This window comes from Oncorhynchus mykiss, chromosome 10 (genome assembly GCF_013265735.2).
Source record: "Oncorhynchus mykiss isolate Arlee chromosome 10, USDA_OmykA_1.1, whole genome shotgun sequence".
NCBI lineage: Eukaryota > Metazoa > Chordata > Actinopteri > Salmoniformes > Salmonidae > Oncorhynchus > Oncorhynchus mykiss.
In genome coordinates this window covers 64,048,735-64,065,766 of record NC_048574.1, presented here as the reverse complement: position 1 = coordinate 64,065,766, position 17,032 = coordinate 64,048,735, and the positions used below count along the sequence as shown (strand labels likewise).

General features: G+C 44.6%; 2 protein-coding genes across 2 annotated transcripts in view; both read right to left on the bottom strand.

Annotated features, from left to right (window-relative positions):
• The window catches only part of LOC110534615, a 143,138-nt gene that overhangs the window by 55,328 nt on the left and 70,778 nt on the right, over positions 1–17,032 (bottom strand). The window lies entirely within an intron of this gene.
• Positions 7,921–15,629, bottom strand: LOC110534663 (zinc finger protein 184). Its single transcript, XM_021619589.2, has 3 exons — positions 15,102–15,629; positions 9,913–10,043; positions 7,921–9,399 (listed from the first exon to the last, which is right to left on the bottom strand). Exons 1-3 carry the CDS (start codon positions 15,358–15,360, stop codon positions 8,275–8,277), a joined length of 1,515 nt encoding a protein of 504 aa, XP_021475264.2. The 5' UTR covers positions 15,361–15,629; the 3' UTR covers positions 7,921–8,274.

Genomic DNA, 17,032 nt, shown 5'->3' with positions numbered 1-17,032 from the left:
GTCAAAGTGGAATAAAAATGCTAACTTTTTTAATAAATAGAAGATAAACATTAATATATCTTGATTAAATAAGTATTCAACCCCCCCGAGTCAATACATTGTAGAATCACCTTTGGCAGCGTTTACAGCTGTGAGTCTTTCTGGGTAAGTCTAAGAACTTTGCACACCTGGATTGTACAATATTTGCTCATTATTGTTTTTTAAATTCTTCAAGCTCTGTCAAGTTGGTTGTTGATCATTGCTATATAGCCATTTTCAAGTATTTTCAAGCTGATTTAAGTCAAAACTGTAACTTGGCCACTCAGGAACATTTCATGTCGTCTTGGTAAGCAACTCCAGTGTATTTAGGCAATTGGAGAGTTGAACACGCTTGTCAGAGAGAAAGATGTGATCTCTCAACTTTGTTAACGTGAAAGGCAGGGAAGAGGTTTGGTGTGCGTGTAAACCAAAGAGGAACAGGCGAGAGATTTCACTCTTGCTAAAAACCTGTCCAAAATAAGGCCAATGTGTTTCTATGGGCTTATTTTGGGGTTTGTCGACTGCCTTGTGGCCTTTGGGACAACGACTCCCATTATTAGGACGGAGACGTGCATCTCGTCATTATATACACATCTCTGCTGTAGGCTAAATGGGAAGGTGCGCACAGCACAGAGGAGCGAAGGCGACGAGACCAAACATACAACATGAGAACAAGCGTACATAAAAAACGTAGAATTAAGTTGATATATCGCTCAGCTCTAAATAGTAGCCTGAACAGCTTCTACCCGCAAACCATAAGACTGCTAAACAAGACTGTTAAATAGCGAATCGAATGGCTAACGTTACCCGCTGCTGCTACTGTTTATTATTTTAGGCTGTTGCCTAGTCAATTTAACCCTTCCTATTTGTACATAGGCACATCGACTAGGTACTCCCTGTATATACTTATGTTTTTTTTTTATCGTTATTGTTATTCACTGTGTGATATACCTCGTGCCACTATTTCACTATTTCAATGTTTCATTAAATCTTTAACTCTACATTGTTGAACAAGTAAGCATTTCACCCCTCCTCCTTCATCAGCAGCACCTCCTCTTCCTCCTGGAAGAGTGATATAGATTGCACAGACATACACTCCCCCAGGCATGTACAGTCATGGCCAAAAGTTTTGAGAATGACACAAATATACATTTTCACAAAGTCTGCTGCCTCAGTTTATATGATGACAATTTGCATATACTCCAGAATGTTATGAAGAGTGGTCAGATTAATTGCAAAGTCCCTCTGCAATGCAAAGGAACTGAATCCCCCCAAAAACATTTCCACTGCATTTCAGCCCTGCCACAAAAGGACCAGCTGACATCATGTCAGTGATTCTCTCGTTAACACAGGTGTGAGTGTTGACGAGGACAAGGCTGGAGATCACTCTGTCATGCTGATTGAGTTTGAATAACAGACTGGAAGCTTCAAAAGGAGGGTGGTGCTTGGAATCATTGTTCTTCCTCTGTCAACCATGGTTACCTGCAAGGAAACACATGCTATCATAATTGCTTTGCACAAAAAGGGCTTCACAGGCAAGGATATTGCTGCCAGTAAGATTGCACCTAAATCAACCATTTATCGGATCATCAAGAACTTCAAGGAGAGTGGTTCAATTGTTGTGAAGAAGGTTTCAGGGCACCCAAGAAAGTCCAGCAAGCGCCAGGACTGTCTCTTAAAGTTGATTCAGCTGCGGGATCGGTGTACCACCAGTACAGAGCTGGCTCAGGAATGGCAGCAGGCAGGTGTGAGTGCATCTGCACGCACAGTGAGGCAAATACTTTTGGAGGATGGTCTGGTGTCGAAAAGGGCAGTAAAGAAGCCACTTCTCTCCAGGAAAGACATCCGGGACAGACTGATATTCTGCAAAAGGTACAGGGATTGGACTGCTGAGGACTGGGGTAAAGTCATTTTCTCTGATGAATCCCCTTTCTGATTGTTTGGGGCATCTGGAAAAAGCTTGTCCAGAGAAGACAAGGTGAGCGCTACAATCAGTCCTGTGTCATGCCAACAGTAAAGCATCCTGAGACCATTCATGTGTGGGGTTGCTTCTCAGCCAAGAGACTGGGCTCACTCACAATTTGGCCTAAGAACACAGCCATGAATAAAGAATGGTACCAACACATCCTCCTAGAGCAACTTCTCCCAAACATCCAGGAACAGTGACGAACAATGCCTTTTCCAGCATGATGGAACACCTTGCCAAAGTGATAACTACGTGGCTCGGGGAACAAAACGTAAATATTTTGGGTCCATGGCCAGGAAACACACCAGACCTTAATCCCATTGAGAATTTATGGTCAAACTTCATGTAATTGTCAATAAAAGCCTTTGACACTTATAAAATGCTTGTAATTATACTTCAGTATTCCATAGTAACATCTGACAAAAATATCTAAAGACACCGTAGCAGCAAACTTTGTGGAAATTAATATTTGTGTCATTCTCAACTTTTGGCCACGACTGTACACATACATAACACAGATAACAAACCCATTTTAAACATGGAGTGTTTAACATTTGTGTGGGTATGTGTAAGTATATTTAGTAGGCCAGGGATGGGCTTTGTTTCTTGTCTAGACTGTGTACACTGTTCATTAGTCTCTTATTCTGTGCATTCAAATTGCCATCGATAAAATGCAATTGTGTTCGTAGTTTATGCCTGCCCATACCACAACTACACCACCACCATGAGGCGACGCCATACACACTGTCTACCATCTGCCCAGTACAGTTGAAACTGGGATTCATCTGTGAAGAGCACACTTCTCCAGCATGCCTGCCAGTGGCCATCTAAGGTGAGCATTTGCCCACTGAAGTCGGTTACGACCCTGGTGAAGACGACGAACACACATGAGTTTTCCTGAGACGGTTTCTGTCAGTTTGTTCAGAAGTTCTTTGGTTGTGCAAACCCAGTTTCATCAGCTGTCTGGTCTTAGACGATCCCGCAGGTGAAGAAGCCGGATGTGGAGGTCCTGGGCTGGCGTGGTTACACGTGGTCTGCGCTTGTAAGGCCAGTTGAATGTACTGCCAAATGATTTAAAACAAGTTTAGAGGTTTTATATTTTAAATGTATTTATTTAACTAGGCAAGTCAGTTAAGAACAAATTATTATTTACAATGACAGCCTAAACCGCCAAACCTGGAATAATTGTGGCTGCCCTATGGGACTCCCAATCACTGCCAATTGAGATACAGCCTGGATTCGAACCAGGGCATCTGTAGTGAAATACGCACTGAGATGCAATGCCTTAGATCGCTGTGTCACTCAGGAGCCCATGGTAGAGAAACAAACATTAATTTCTCTTGCAACAGCTCTGGTGGACATGCAACTGCTTGACTAGTTGGGCCCAAGCTTGCTGTACAACATTAAGACCTATTCAGTCTGTCTACAAACAGGCTCTCAAAGTGTTTGATAGGAAGCCCAATAGCCATCATCACTGTTACATCCTCAGAAAGCATGAGCTCCTGAGTTGGGAAAATCTTGTGCAATACACCGACACGTCTTGTATTCAAGATCCTAAATGGCCTGGCTCCCCCTCCACTCAGTATTTTTGTTAAACAGAAAACCCAAACATATGGCAGCAGATCCACAAGGTCTGCCATGAGAGGTGACTGTATAGTTCCCTTAAGGAAAAGCACCTTTAGTAAATCAGTTTTCTCTGTGAGAGCTTCCCATGTCTGGAATACACTGCCATCAGACACACATAACTGCACCACATATCACACTTTCACAAAATGCTTGAAGACATGGCTAAAGATCAATCAGATTTGTGAACATGGTCCCAAACATAGCTGTGTGTTGCCGCTTTCCATGTTGTCTGTTGTCTGTAGCTTGTGAGGTGTGGAAACACTTTGTTGCTTTTATGAATTGTGTCTTGCTGCTTTTTGTTCTATGTTGCTACGTCTTGCTTGTCCTATGTTGCTCTGTCTGTATGCTATGTCTTGCTTGTCCTATGTTGCTATTGTCTATATTGTAATTGTTTTTAATAACCCGCCCAGGGACTGCGGTTGAAAATTAGCCGGCTAGTTAAAACCGGCACTTTTACTGAAACGTTGATTCATATGCACTGTCCCTGTAAAAATCAAATAAACTCAACATTCCTGCAGTCAGTATGCCAATTGCACACTCCCTCAAAACTTGAGACATCTGTGGCATTGTGTGTGACAAAACTGCACATTTTAGAGTGCCATTTTATTGTCCCCAGCACAAGGTGCACCTGTGTATTTTTTTTACAGGGACAGAATGGAATGGTCTGCCTACCCATGTGAGAGACGCAAACTCGGTCTCAACCTTTAAGTCTTTACTGAAGACTCATCTCTTCAGTGGGTCCTATGATTGAGTGTAGTCTGGCCCAAGAGTGTGAAGGTGAACGGAAAGGCTGAAAGGTGAACGGAAAGAGCAACGAACCGCCCTTGCTGTCTCTGCTTGGCCGGTTCCCCTCTTTCCACTGGGATTCTCTGCCTCTAACCCTATTACAGGGGCTGAGTCACTGGCTTACTAGGGCTCTTTCATACCGTCCCTAGGAGGGGTGCGTCACTTGAGTGGGTTGAGTCACTGATGTGATCTTCCTGTCTGGGTTGGCGCCCCCCCTTGGGTTGTGCCGTGGCGGAGATCTTTGTGGGCTATACTCGGCCTTGTCTCAGGATGGTAAGTTGGTGGTTGAAGATATCCCTCTAGTAGTGTGGGGGCTGTGCTTTGGCAAAGTGGGTGGGGTTATATCCTTCCTGTTTGGCCCTGTCCGGGGGTGTCCTCGGATGGGGCCACAGTGTCTCCTGACCCCTCCTGTCTCAGCCTCCAGTATTTATGCTGCAGTAGTTTATGTGTCGGGGGGCTAGGGTCAGTTTGTTATATCTGGAGTACTTCTCCTGTCCTATCCGGTGTCCTGTGTGAATTTAAGTATGCTCTCTCTAATTCTCTCTTTCTCTCTTTCTTTCTCTCTCTCTCTCGGAGGACCTGAGCCCTAGGACCATGCCTCAGGACTACCTGACATGAAGACTCCTTGCTGTCCCTAGTCCACCTGGCCGTGCTGCTGCTCCAGTTTCAACTGTTCTACCTGTGATTATTATTATTCGACCATGCTGGTCATTTATGAACATTTGAACATCTTGGCCATGTTCTGTTATAATCTCAACCCGGCACAGCCAGAAGAGGACTGGCCACCCCTCATAGCCTGGTTCCTCTCTAGGTTTCTTCCTAGGTTTTGGCCTTTCTAGGGAGTTTTTCCTAGCCACCGTGCTTCTACACCTGCATTTCTTGCTGTTTGGGGTTTTAGGCTGGGTTTCTGTACAGCACTTTGATATATCAGCTGATGACGAAGGGCTAAATAAATACATTTGATTTGATTTGTAATGATCATGCTGTTTAATCAGCTTCTTGATATGCCACACCTGTCAGGTGGATGGATTATCTTCGCAAAGGATAAAAGCTCACTAACAGGGATGTAAACAAATTTGTGCGCAGAATGAGAGAAATAAGCTTTTTGTGCTTATGGAACATTTCTGGAATCTTTTATTTCAGCTCATGAAACCTGGGACCAACCCTTTCCATGTTTCATTTATGATTTGATTTAATTCTTCATGAATGTAATCACAATATTCAGTTGAAATGACAGATACACTCACCAACACTAGGGACATCTTACTGATAAAATATGGATTTGGGCTAATTCCCCATCTGATGACGTAGAAACTCAATGAGGGCTGATTTAGACTCAGGAAATGTACGCCTTTCCTATGCACTTCTGAAGCCTCAATCAGACCGACAGCTCAGTACATCAATGCTGCGTAACCATTTTCAATATGTTATCCAACATGTTTATATATTTTTTTATTTAACAGACTCATTAGAATATAGCGAGAGAACGGGTTCAGAATATTAGGGATAAATGAAAGAAAGCCATCGATATGTATATATATTCGCCTCCATTTCAGCACCAATTGGTAGATAAAAAAAATGCTCTGATCTTGTAGATTATTTAGGGTAAGGAAAGTATTTTTGAATCACAAAAAACTGGTTTGGAGAGCCTTTACACACAAACTGTTAATGAATCAAAAATAGTGGTTGGATTCATCCTGAAAGTTGCCATATTCAAGTTAAATCGATGAGATATTGGAAGGTGAGAAAATTGTACAATAGGGGTTCAGCAATATTCCTATAAATACGTTATCCCTCACTAATCATGGAATTGTAGCCTAATGACTGGTCCAGTAATCATGAACCGTGCACCAGGTTTAAACTGCTACGTGTGGTCTGAGTTCCATAATGATTCAAATAGGCTACATGTCCCAAATTATTGCACAACGTTAGCCTAATATGATCCACTAATGCTAGCGACTCTCTGGAAGGTAAATAGAATGGCACAATATGAAATGTAGGCTACAAATTGAAAGAAACTAAGACTAAAGTGACAGTTACAGTGGGGCAAAAAAGTATTTAGTCAGCCACCAATTGTGCAATTTCCTGCAATTGCAATTTGAAATGTTGCAATCACAATGCATTTTACTCTCCTCTCCCACTCACCCTGAGCCCAGAGAGAGAGAGAGTGTGGTTTGGAGGATGGATGAGACGTTTCGGATAATAAACTCAGCAACAAAAAAAAACATTCTCTCACTGTCAACTGCATTTATTTTCAGGAAACTTAACATATGTAAATAGTTGTATGAACATTACAAGATTCAACAACTGAGACATAAACTGAACAAGTTCCACAGACATGTGACTAAAATAAATGGAATAATGTGTCTCTTAACAAAGGGAGGGTCAAAATCAAAAGTAACAGTCAGTATCTGGTGTGGCCACCAGCTGCATTAAGTACTGCATCTCCTCCTCATGGACTGCACCAGATTTGCCAGTTCTTGCTGTGAGATGTTACCCCACTCTTCCACCAAGGCACCTGCAAGTTCCCAGACATTTCTTGGGGGAATGGCCCTAGCCCTCACCATCCGATCCAACAAGTCCCAGACGTGCTCAATGGGATTGAGATCCGGGCTCTTCACTGGCCATGGCAGAAGACTGACTTGCAGGAAATCACGCACAGAACAAGCAGTATGGCTGGTGGCATTGTCATGCTGGAGGGTCATGTCAGGATGAGCCTGCAGGAAGGGTACCACATGAGGGAGGAGGATGTCTTCCCTGTAACGCACAGCATTGAGATTGCCTGCAATGACAACAAGCTCAGTCCGATAATGCTGTGACGCACCGCCCCAGACCATGACGGACCCTCCCCCCCAAATCGATCCCGCTCCAGAGTACAGGCCTCGGTGTAACGCTCATTCCTTCGACGATAAACGCAAATCTGACCATCACCCCTGGTGAGACAAAAGCATGACTCGTCAGTGAAGAGTCCTTTTTGCCAGTCATGTCTGGTCCAACGACGGTGGGTTTGTGCCCATAGGCGAAGTTGTTTCTGGTGAGGACCTGCCTTACAATAGGCCTACAAGCCCTCAGACCAGCCTCTCTCAGCCTATTGTGGACAGTCTGAGCCCTGATGGAGGGATTGTGCTTTCCTGGTGTAACTCGGGCACTTGTTTTTGCCATCCTGTACCTGTCCTGCAGATGTGATGTTGGGATGTACGGATCCTGTGCATGTGTAATCATCTTCAAATAATATTTTTGCAGGAATCTCCTTGCGAATGATTTTGCCGAAGATTGTATCACATGTGGTCTGTCATTGCGAGGATGATCCCTGTCGCGCTGTCTTAGGTATCTCACAGTACGGACATTGCAATTTATTGCCCTGGCCACATCTGCAGTCATCATGCCTCCTTGCAGCATGCCTAAGGCACGTTCACGCAGATGAGCAGGGACCCTGGGCATCTTTCTTTTGGTGTTTTTCAAAGTCTGTAGAAAGGCCTCTTTAGTGTCCTAAGTTTTCAGAAGTGACCTTAATTGCCTACTGTCTGCAAGCTGTTAGTGTCTTAACGACCGTTCCATAGGTGCATGTTCATTAATTGTTTATGGTTCATTGAACAAGCATGGGAAACAGTGTTTATACCCTTTTTTGCTGAGTTTAGCAGTGAGTCTATTTAAATAACAAAAATGTGGAACTTGAAATTGAATGCCATGGTCAATACACCTGCATTTTCAGAATGCAACACTTTATCATGTTAACTAGAGCGCTGAGTATCAGGCTATTAGCGAATTGATGCTGTTAGCAAGTTTGCAGGCTTCTAACGCCCATCAGCGCCATTCATTTACAGAGCGCAGTTTTGGAGTAGCCTAGTTACCGTTAGTCACGTGGAATTAAATTGAGGTCAGGACTCGTTACTACTAGTCTGGGGGTAATACTGGGCCCTCTCTCCCGTGTGGACCTTCAGGTGCATCTTCAGCTGGTGCTGATGGGAGAACCTCTTCTCACACTGGGGGCAGCTGTAGGGTTTCTCCCCTGTGTGGACCCTCTGGTGCCTCTTCAGGTTGCAAGTCTGGGCAAAGCGCATGTGACACTGGCTACAGCTGTAAGGTTTCTCCCCTGTGTGGACCCTCTGGTGGATCTTCAGGTTCCAAGCCTGGGAGAAGCGCATTTGACACTGGCTACAGCTGAAAGGTTTCACTCCTATGTGGACCCTCTCGTGGATCTCCACCTTCTGGGGGCAGTTGAAACCTTTGTTACAGAACATGCAGAAGAACCGTTTCTCTTTACTACCGCCGGATGTTGCTTCCACTTCCCGAGCCTGGACTCTAGTCTTGTCGTTTGAGCTCAATACCTGAAGTGCCATCGACGTGGACACTGGGTCGCGATCCCTGAGCGCGTGTAAAGGGGAGTGGGCTGCGATATTTGGATTTGGCTCTAAGCTTTCCCTGTAGTCTAAGAAGTCACTAGTGTTGCCCTGAGACTGTCCTCCTAAGTGAGTCTCGTCTTCATTCCATGTCAGAGGAGTGTCTCCCTCCTCTTTCACAGTCACCTCATCTACGACCAGACCCTCCCCTTTCTTATCTAGGAACCCTTCAGAGTATACGCTACTACTGTACTGGTTCCAGTCCCCTCTTATTGGATTAGTCGGTGTATCTAAGCCCACAGGCACGTCACCAGGTATCATCTCTGTAGCGTATGAACAGGTCGGATCATTGCCAGTCTGTAACGCATCACCTGAGTCCCGATGGGACAGAACTGTCCTCTGGCTCGGGTTACCGTAAAGTAAAAACTCTGACCGGGGAGTAGGACAGCCCAGTCTCCTCAGCCTCGTTAAAGTCTCTGTCTCAGACTTGAGGATGGCGTTCGGCGTTCTACTGATGTCCCTGGGCTGCACTGGGGTGGTGTTGGGGTCCTTCGTGACTATATGGGGCGCTCCAGTCTGGATGTTGGTGCTGTGTCGTGGATCCTCCTCTCCTTCAGACATCTCCTGCTTGATTCCAGGACCTGCAGCCTCTGTATCTGCAGACTGACACAAGAGGAAAGAAGTTATTATCGGTACATGAGCTGAATTAGATAAAAGTGTCATAGGTAAGTCTCACAAGCTCTCCTATGGGTGGGGCCATGCAGAGACCCCCCAAAATGCCTCAGTAGCGAAAATAAATAATGAGCATAGGCCTATTTATTTCTGCAACAACTCACTCACTCACTCATCATCACAAAATGTAAGCAAACTAGTTACTCCTGACTCCTGAAGACATGATTGGCATTGGGAAAAGAGGTTGGGCTTTTGGCTGATCATTGGTGTTGATGAACAAAAAAAATTGGGAGGAAATTATACCACCACCCAAAAGGACACTTTGGAGACTGGAAGGGCAAAGGGGCATGTGCTCTGCACAAGTGGAGCCCTATCTGTGCACGTGCCTGCTTTTGGCAGATATATGAGGATGTACATGTAAGCAAGTGAATGGCTGAGGGGAGCCTTTCTGAAATAAACAGCCACATTTGATTTACACTTTCAATTCAACACTATTACACTAACCTCTATCACAATAACGTGCTGGGTTGAGGTTCCATTCCCCTCATCAACAGTGATTGGATGGTCATCTCTCCATGTATTGTGTCCCACTGGCTTCACAAAGCTCCTGTGGCCTCCAGTGAGATTTCCTTCATCTGAGAGAGTGATTGGGGCAAAAGAGGTGGTTCGGTTAGCTACTTTCAATGCTCAACATTATATTTTTATTTATTTTTTATTTATTTTACCTTTATTTAACCAGGTAGGCAAGTTGAGAACAAGTTCTCATTTACAATTGCGACCTGGCCAAGATAAAGCAAAGCAGTTCGACAGATACAACAACACAGAGTTACACATGGAGTAAAACAAACATACAGTCAATAATAAAGTATAAACAAGTCTATATACAATGTGAGCAAATGAGGTGAGAAGGGAGGTAAAGGCAAAAAAAGGCCTTGGTGGCAAGGTAAATACAATATAGCAAGTAAAACACTGGAATGGTAGTTTTGCAATGGAAGAATGTGCAAAGTAGAAATAAAAATAATGGGGTGCAAAGGAGCAAAATAAATAAATACATTAAATACAGTTGGGAAAGAGGTAGTTGATAGGGCTAAATTATATGTGGGCTATGTACAGGTGCAGTAATCTGTGAGCTGCTCTGACAGTTGGTGCTTAAAGCTAGTGAGGGAGATAAGTGTTTCCAGTTTCAGAGATTTTTGTAGTTCGTTCCAGTCATTGGCAGCAGAGAACTGGAAAGAGAGGCGGCCAAAGAAAGAATTGGTTTTGGGGGTGACTAGAGAGATATACCTGCTGGAGCGTGTGCTACAGGTGGGAGATGCTATGGTGACCAGCGAGCTGAGATAAGGGGGGACTTTACCTAGCAGGGTCTTGTAGATGACATGGAGCCAGTGGGTTTGGCGACGAGTATGAAGCGAGGGCCAGCCAACGAGAGCGTACAGGTCGCAATGGTGGGTAGTGTATGGGGCTTTGGTGACAAAACGGATTGCACTGTGATAGACTGCATCCAGTTTGTTGAGTAGGGTATTGGAGGCTATTTTGTAAATTACATCGCCAAAGTCGAGGATTGGTAGGATGGTCAGTTTTACAAGGGTATGTTTGGCAGCATGAGTGAAGGATGCTTTGTTGCGAAATAGGAAGCCAATTCTAGATTTAACTTTGGATTGGAGATGTTTGATATGGGTCTGGAAGGAGAGTTTACAGTCTAACCAGACACCTAAGTATTTGTAGTTGTCCACGTATTCTAAGTCAGAGCCGTCCAGAGTAGTGATGTTGGACAGGCGGGTAGGTGCAGGTAGTGATCGGTTGAAGAGCATGCATTTAGTTTTACTTGTATTTAAGAGCAGTTGGAGGCCACGGAAGGAGAGTTGTATGGCATTGAAGCTTGCCTGGAGGGTTGTTAACACAGTGTCCAAAGAAGGGCCGGAAGTATACAGAATGGTGTCGTCTGCGTAGAGGTGGATCAGAGACTCACCAGCAGCAAGAGCGACCTCATTGATGTATACAGAGAAGAGAGTCGGTCCAAGAATTGAACCCTGTGGCACCCCCATAGAGACTGCCAGAGGTCCGGACAACAGACCCTCAGATTTGACACACTGAACTCTATCAGAGAAGTAGTTGGTGAACCAGGCGAGGCAATCATTTGAGAAACCAAGGCTGTTGAGTCTGCCGATGAGGATGTGGTGATTGACAGAGTCGAAAGCCTTGGCCAGATCAATGAATACGGCTGCACAGTAATGTTTCTTATCGATGGCGGTTAAGATATCGTTTAGGACCTTGAGCGTGGCTGAGGTGCACCCATGACCAGCTCTGAAACCAGATTGCATAGCAGAGAAGGTATGGTGAGATTCAAAATGGTCGGTAATCTGTTTGTTGACTTGGCTTTCGAAGACCTTAGAAAGGCATGGTAGGATAGATATAGGTCTGTAGCAGTTTGGGTCAAGAGTGTCCCCCCCTTTGAAGAGGGGGATGACCGCAGCTGCTTTCCAATCTTTGGGAATCTCAGACGACACGAAAGAGAGGTTGAACAGGCTAGTAATAGGGGTGGCAACAATTTCGGCAGATAATTTTAGAAAGAAAGGGTCCAGATTGTCTAGCCCGGCTGATTTGTAGGGGTCCAGATTTTGCAGCTCTTTCAGAACATCAGCTGAATGGATTTGGGAGAAGGAGAAATGGGGAAGGCTTGGGCGAGTTGCTGTTGGGGGTGCAGTGCTGTTGACAGGGGTAGGAGTAGCCAGGTGGAAAGCATGGCCAGCAGTAGAAAAATGCTTATTGAAATTTTCAATTATGGTGGATTTATCAGTGGTGACAGTGTTTCCTATCTTCAGTGCAGTGGGCAGCTGGGAGGAGGTGTTCTTATTCTCCATGGACTTTACAGTGTCCCAGAACTTTTTTGAGTTAGTGTTGCAAGAAGCAAATTTCTGCTTGAAAAAGCTAGCCTTGGCTTTTCTAACTGCCTGTGTATAATGGTTTCTAGCTTCCCTGAACAGCTGCATATCACGGGGGCTGTTCGATGCTAATGCAGAACGCCATAGGACGTTTTTGTGTTGATTAAGGGCAGTCAGGTCTGGGGAGAACCAAGGGCTATATCTGTTCCTGGTTCTAAATTTCTTGAATGGGGCATGTTTATTTAAGATGGTTAGGAAGGCATTTTTAAAAAATATCCAGGCATCCTCTACTGACGGGATGAGGTCAATATCCTTCCAGGATACCCCGGCCAGGTCGATTAGAAAGGCCTGCTCGCTGAAGTGTTTCAGGGAGCGTTTTACAGTGATGAGAGGAGGTCGTTTGACCGCTGACCCATTACGGATGCAGGCAATGAGGCAGTGATCGCTGAGATCTTGGTTGAAGACAGCAGAGGTGTATTTAGAGGGGAAGTTGGTTAGGATGATATCTATGAGGGTGCCCGTGTTTAAGGCTTTGGGGAGGTACCTGGTAGGTTCATTGATAATTTGTGTGAGATTGAGGGCATCAAGTTTAGATTGTAGGATGGCTGGGGTGTTAAGCATGTTCCAGTTTAGGTCGCCTAGCAGCACGAGCTCTGAAGATAGATGGGGGGCAATCAGTTCACATATGGTGTCCAGAGCACAGCTGGGGGCAGAGGGTGGTCTATAGCAGGCGGCAACGGTGAGAGACTTGTTTTTAGAAAGGTGGATTTTTAAAAGTAGAAGTTCAAATTGTTTGGGTACAGACCTGGATAGTAGGACAGAACTCTGCAGGCTATCTTTGCAGTAAATTGCAACACCGCCCCCTTTGGCAGTTCTATCTTGTCTGAAAATGTTGTAGTTTGGAATTAAAATGTCTGAATTTTTGGTGGTCTTCCTAAGCCAGGATTCAGACACAGCTAGAACATCCGGGTTGGCAGAGTGTGCTAAAGCAGTGAATAGAACAAACTTAGGGAGGAGGCTTCTAATGTTAACATGCATGAAACCAAGGCTATTACGGTTACAGAAGTCGTCAAAAGAGAGCGCCTGGGGAATAGGAGTGGAGCTAGGCACTGCAGGGCCTGGATTCACCTCTACATCGCCAGAGGAACATAGGAGGAGTAGAATAAGGGTGCGACTAAAAGCAATAAGAATTGGTCGTCTAGAACGTCTGGAACAGAGAGTAAAAGGAGGTTTCTGGGGGCGATAAAATAGCATCAAGGTATAATGTACAGACAAAGGTAAGGTAGGATGTGAATACAGTGGAGGTAAACCTAGGTATTGAGTGATGAAGAGAGAGATATTGTCTCTAGAAACATCATTGAAACCAGGAGATGTCATTGCATGTGTGGGTGGTGGAACTAATAGGTTGGATAAGGTATAGTGAGCAGGACTAGAGGCTCTACAGTGAAATAAGCCAATAAACACTAACCAGAACAGCAATGGACAAGACATATTGACATTAAGGAGAGGCATGCTTAGTCGAGTGATCAAAAGGGTCCAGTGAGTGGAGAGGTTGGTTTAGGGTCACGGCGATTTAGACAGCTAGCCAAGCCAACCGGTAGCAAGCTAGCATAGGATGGAGTCTGTTGTTAGCCACCTCTTGCGTTCGGTCAGTAGATTAGTGGGGTTCCGTGTGGTAGAGGGGATTAATCAAAATCACACAACAACAAAAATAAGAACAATAGATATAGTTATAGAGGCCCGAGAAGAAAACATAATAATTCAAATAAATAAATTGTCCGATTGTCTATTCAGAATAGCAGCCGGAAAGACAGCTAACGGTTAGCGGGCCGCAGATGGGCGTTCCGGTAACGTCGCGACAGAGGAGCCAGCCGGATCTCCTTCAGGTAGATAACGTCGGCAGTCCGGTTGTGAAGGCCCGGTGGGGCTCCGCGTAGGCAGTGAAACGGGTCCGGATAGGTGACTGCAGCCCAGGAGTGAATGATGGAACTCAGGCGTGATTGACGGAGCTGGCTAGCACCGGAACAATCGATGTTTGCTCCGGAATCGACGAAAGCCGACTGTCACACGGATAGCAGCTAGCTAGCTGTGAGATCCGGGTATGAATGTCCAGAGAGCAGTTGAAATCCAGGGACATGGAGAGAAAAATTGGTCCGGTATGTTCCGTTCCGAGCCGCGCTGCGCCGTACAAAACTGGCGATAGATTTTCGATAGATTTTCGAACTAAAGGACAGCCGATGACCACAAACCGTGGTTAGCTTCTGATTAGCTTCTGGGCTAGCTCCTGGCTAGCTTCTGGCTAGTTTCTGGCCAGCCTCCTGGAGTTTCTGGCTAGCTTCCTGAAGGATTGCAGATCTGAGGTAAATAATACTTTTTTATAAATATAAATTGGTGAGGCTGGTTGCAGGAGAGTGTTTAGAAGATGAGTTGATGGAAAATAAAAATAAAATGTATGTGAAAAAAGTTGTAAATATATATATATATACAGGACACGACAAGACGAGGACAAAAGACGTCTGAACTGCTATGCGATCTAGTGGATAGTGGATAGTGGATGTAATGTAACACTTCTCATAAGATATTGATATAGGCCCACTATTTATTGATAAAAGTATTGTGTTCCATGCATCATATTGTTTTCATTGAGTAAATAACAGGAAAAAGAGTCAATCAAGAACCTGGTTAGATAAGTAATCAGGGGACTGGGGGAATTATTGCATACTTTCCTAAAACCAATTTTGGGTAACACGTCTGAACACATGTGCATAAGGGAATGTGGTGCCCCTCAGCATCGCCTGTTGCAAAATGTACCTCTTGCCATTCCTCTGTATCGGTTGACAAGCTTGACACTACTGGGACGACTGGCGAGGACGCGCTCCCGTGCCACCTTCAGTTCTTGTAGCTGTAATTTCCTCCGCAATACCCTGTTTTCTTTCTGACTTTGAGTTATTTCCAAACGAAACACTGCATAGTCGTCGTCTACTAGTTTACAGATCTCTGCCACGGCTGCATTCGCTAGCATCTCCATAACGGAGGCTATTTGAGTGTGAAAAACCATACAGTTAGCCATTGTTAGCAGCTAGCTAGCGTCACCTATATACTATCTATCAACCAAGTCCTGTTTCCAACGCAAATTAAAGACTACACGGGGTAAGTATGTGATGCTGAGCAGTTAAATGTATCATATTTTAAATTCTTGGTGTTAATAAACGTCTAAATAACAACAAGAAAAACGCTAACTTGGAAATAGTTATTGGTCATGGTTTACTTCCGTTTACACTGAAGAGAAAGGACGTTATTGGTTGGCGTCATAGCTCAAAGGGTGTGGTTGAATGAAAAATGTATGCGTGCTGTTCTTTGAATTACTGTACTTTTATTTACATTACACTTCAAATATCCTATTCGTGATCAGTATATTTCAAGCTCAGAACAGACTTGAAAAAATGGCTAGCTTGGAACTCGTCTGAGCGGTCGGCTATGAATGCCCTCACCCGATAGTACTAAAGTTGTATTGATTTCATTTTATGAATGAAGAAAAGTAAGAAAGAAATATAGGCAGGTGCATCACTACTCCCATTGAAGATCTATTACTGTATGTAGGCTATTTCTACCTTACCTTGCTCCCCCATCTTTAGTCCACTCAGCAGATCAATGCCCTCTGGTCCATCTTCTACTGTCTCTTCTTTGACCAGCAGCAGATCAGGCTTCCCATCCTCCATGTCTACTGACTGTAAGAGATACAGAGTGAGAGGATGTTTGATCAAGAAATCTGATATGAGCACCCTGCTATGGAGCATCTTCTAATTGGGCTATGAGGGATTGCTATGATTACTATGCAAACATGTTAGTTGATTTGATTACTTGACACCAATAGTTTGATAATTCCAGGGCATGCACAGACTTAAGACACATTTAATCAAGACCTGGGTTTATCCACAAATAATCTCAGAGTAGAAGTGCTGATCGATGATCAGGTTTCCATCTGTCTGCATAGTCTTATTTATTATTATCTAATAGGCACTCCTGCTCAGAGTTGTTTCTCTAACACCTCTTATTTATGAAGCATGTGACAAATTACATTTGATTTGATTTTGAGTTCACAGTGGACTCACCTCAGTAAGACTGTATGTGGTCCTGTGATGCTCAGCTGGTTCCTCTGTGGGTTTAGGAGGGGGTATAGTCTGGTTGTCCTCCATGACCATGGTCCCCTCAGGGTTCCCCAGACCCTCCTCACAGCCCTCCTCCTTCACCAGCAGCACCTCTGGACCCTCCTCCTCCTCCTGGAAGAGACAGGTGATCCAGACATACACTCCCTCAGGTACGTACACACAGATAATCAACACACCTTCATCGTGGAGTGTTTACCCATCCCCACTACGTTTGAGTCCTATACAGCAGTTACAGAATGACTTCATTGTTGTTAAACCCATCATGGTGGACATAAATATGATGTTGTGGGAAAAAATAAGTCAGCTATGATAAGTCAAAAGTCAGACAGACCTGACTAAACCATTTTTACATGTACAGTAGGTATTTGTTAGTGTGTGTGTGTAACAGTACAAATTTTAGACCGTCCCCTCGCCCATACCCGGGCGCGAACTAGGGACCTTCTGCACACATCAACAGTCACCCTCGAAGCATCGTTACCCATCGCTCCACAAAAGCCACGGCCCTTGCAGAGCAAGGGGAACTACTACTTCAAGGTCTCAGAGCAAGTGACGTCACTGATTGAAACGCTATTT

What these genes read in the sequence shown, in the direction of transcription:
- LOC110534663 (XM_021619589.2), bottom strand. Translation starts at nt 15,360, where the DNA reads ATGGCTAACTGTATGGTTTTTCACACTCAAATAGCCTCCGTTATGGAG. An exon ending in ATACAGAGGAATGGCAAGAG is followed by an intron (nt 10,044 to 15,101) that starts GTACATTTTGCA and finishes TCACTCTCTCAG; the next exon opens with ATGAAGGAAATCTCACTGGA. An exon ending in AGCACGTTATTGTGATAGAG is followed by an intron (nt 9,400 to 9,912) that starts GTTAGTGTAATA and finishes CTCTTGTGTCAG; the next exon opens with TCTGCAGATACAGAGGCTGC.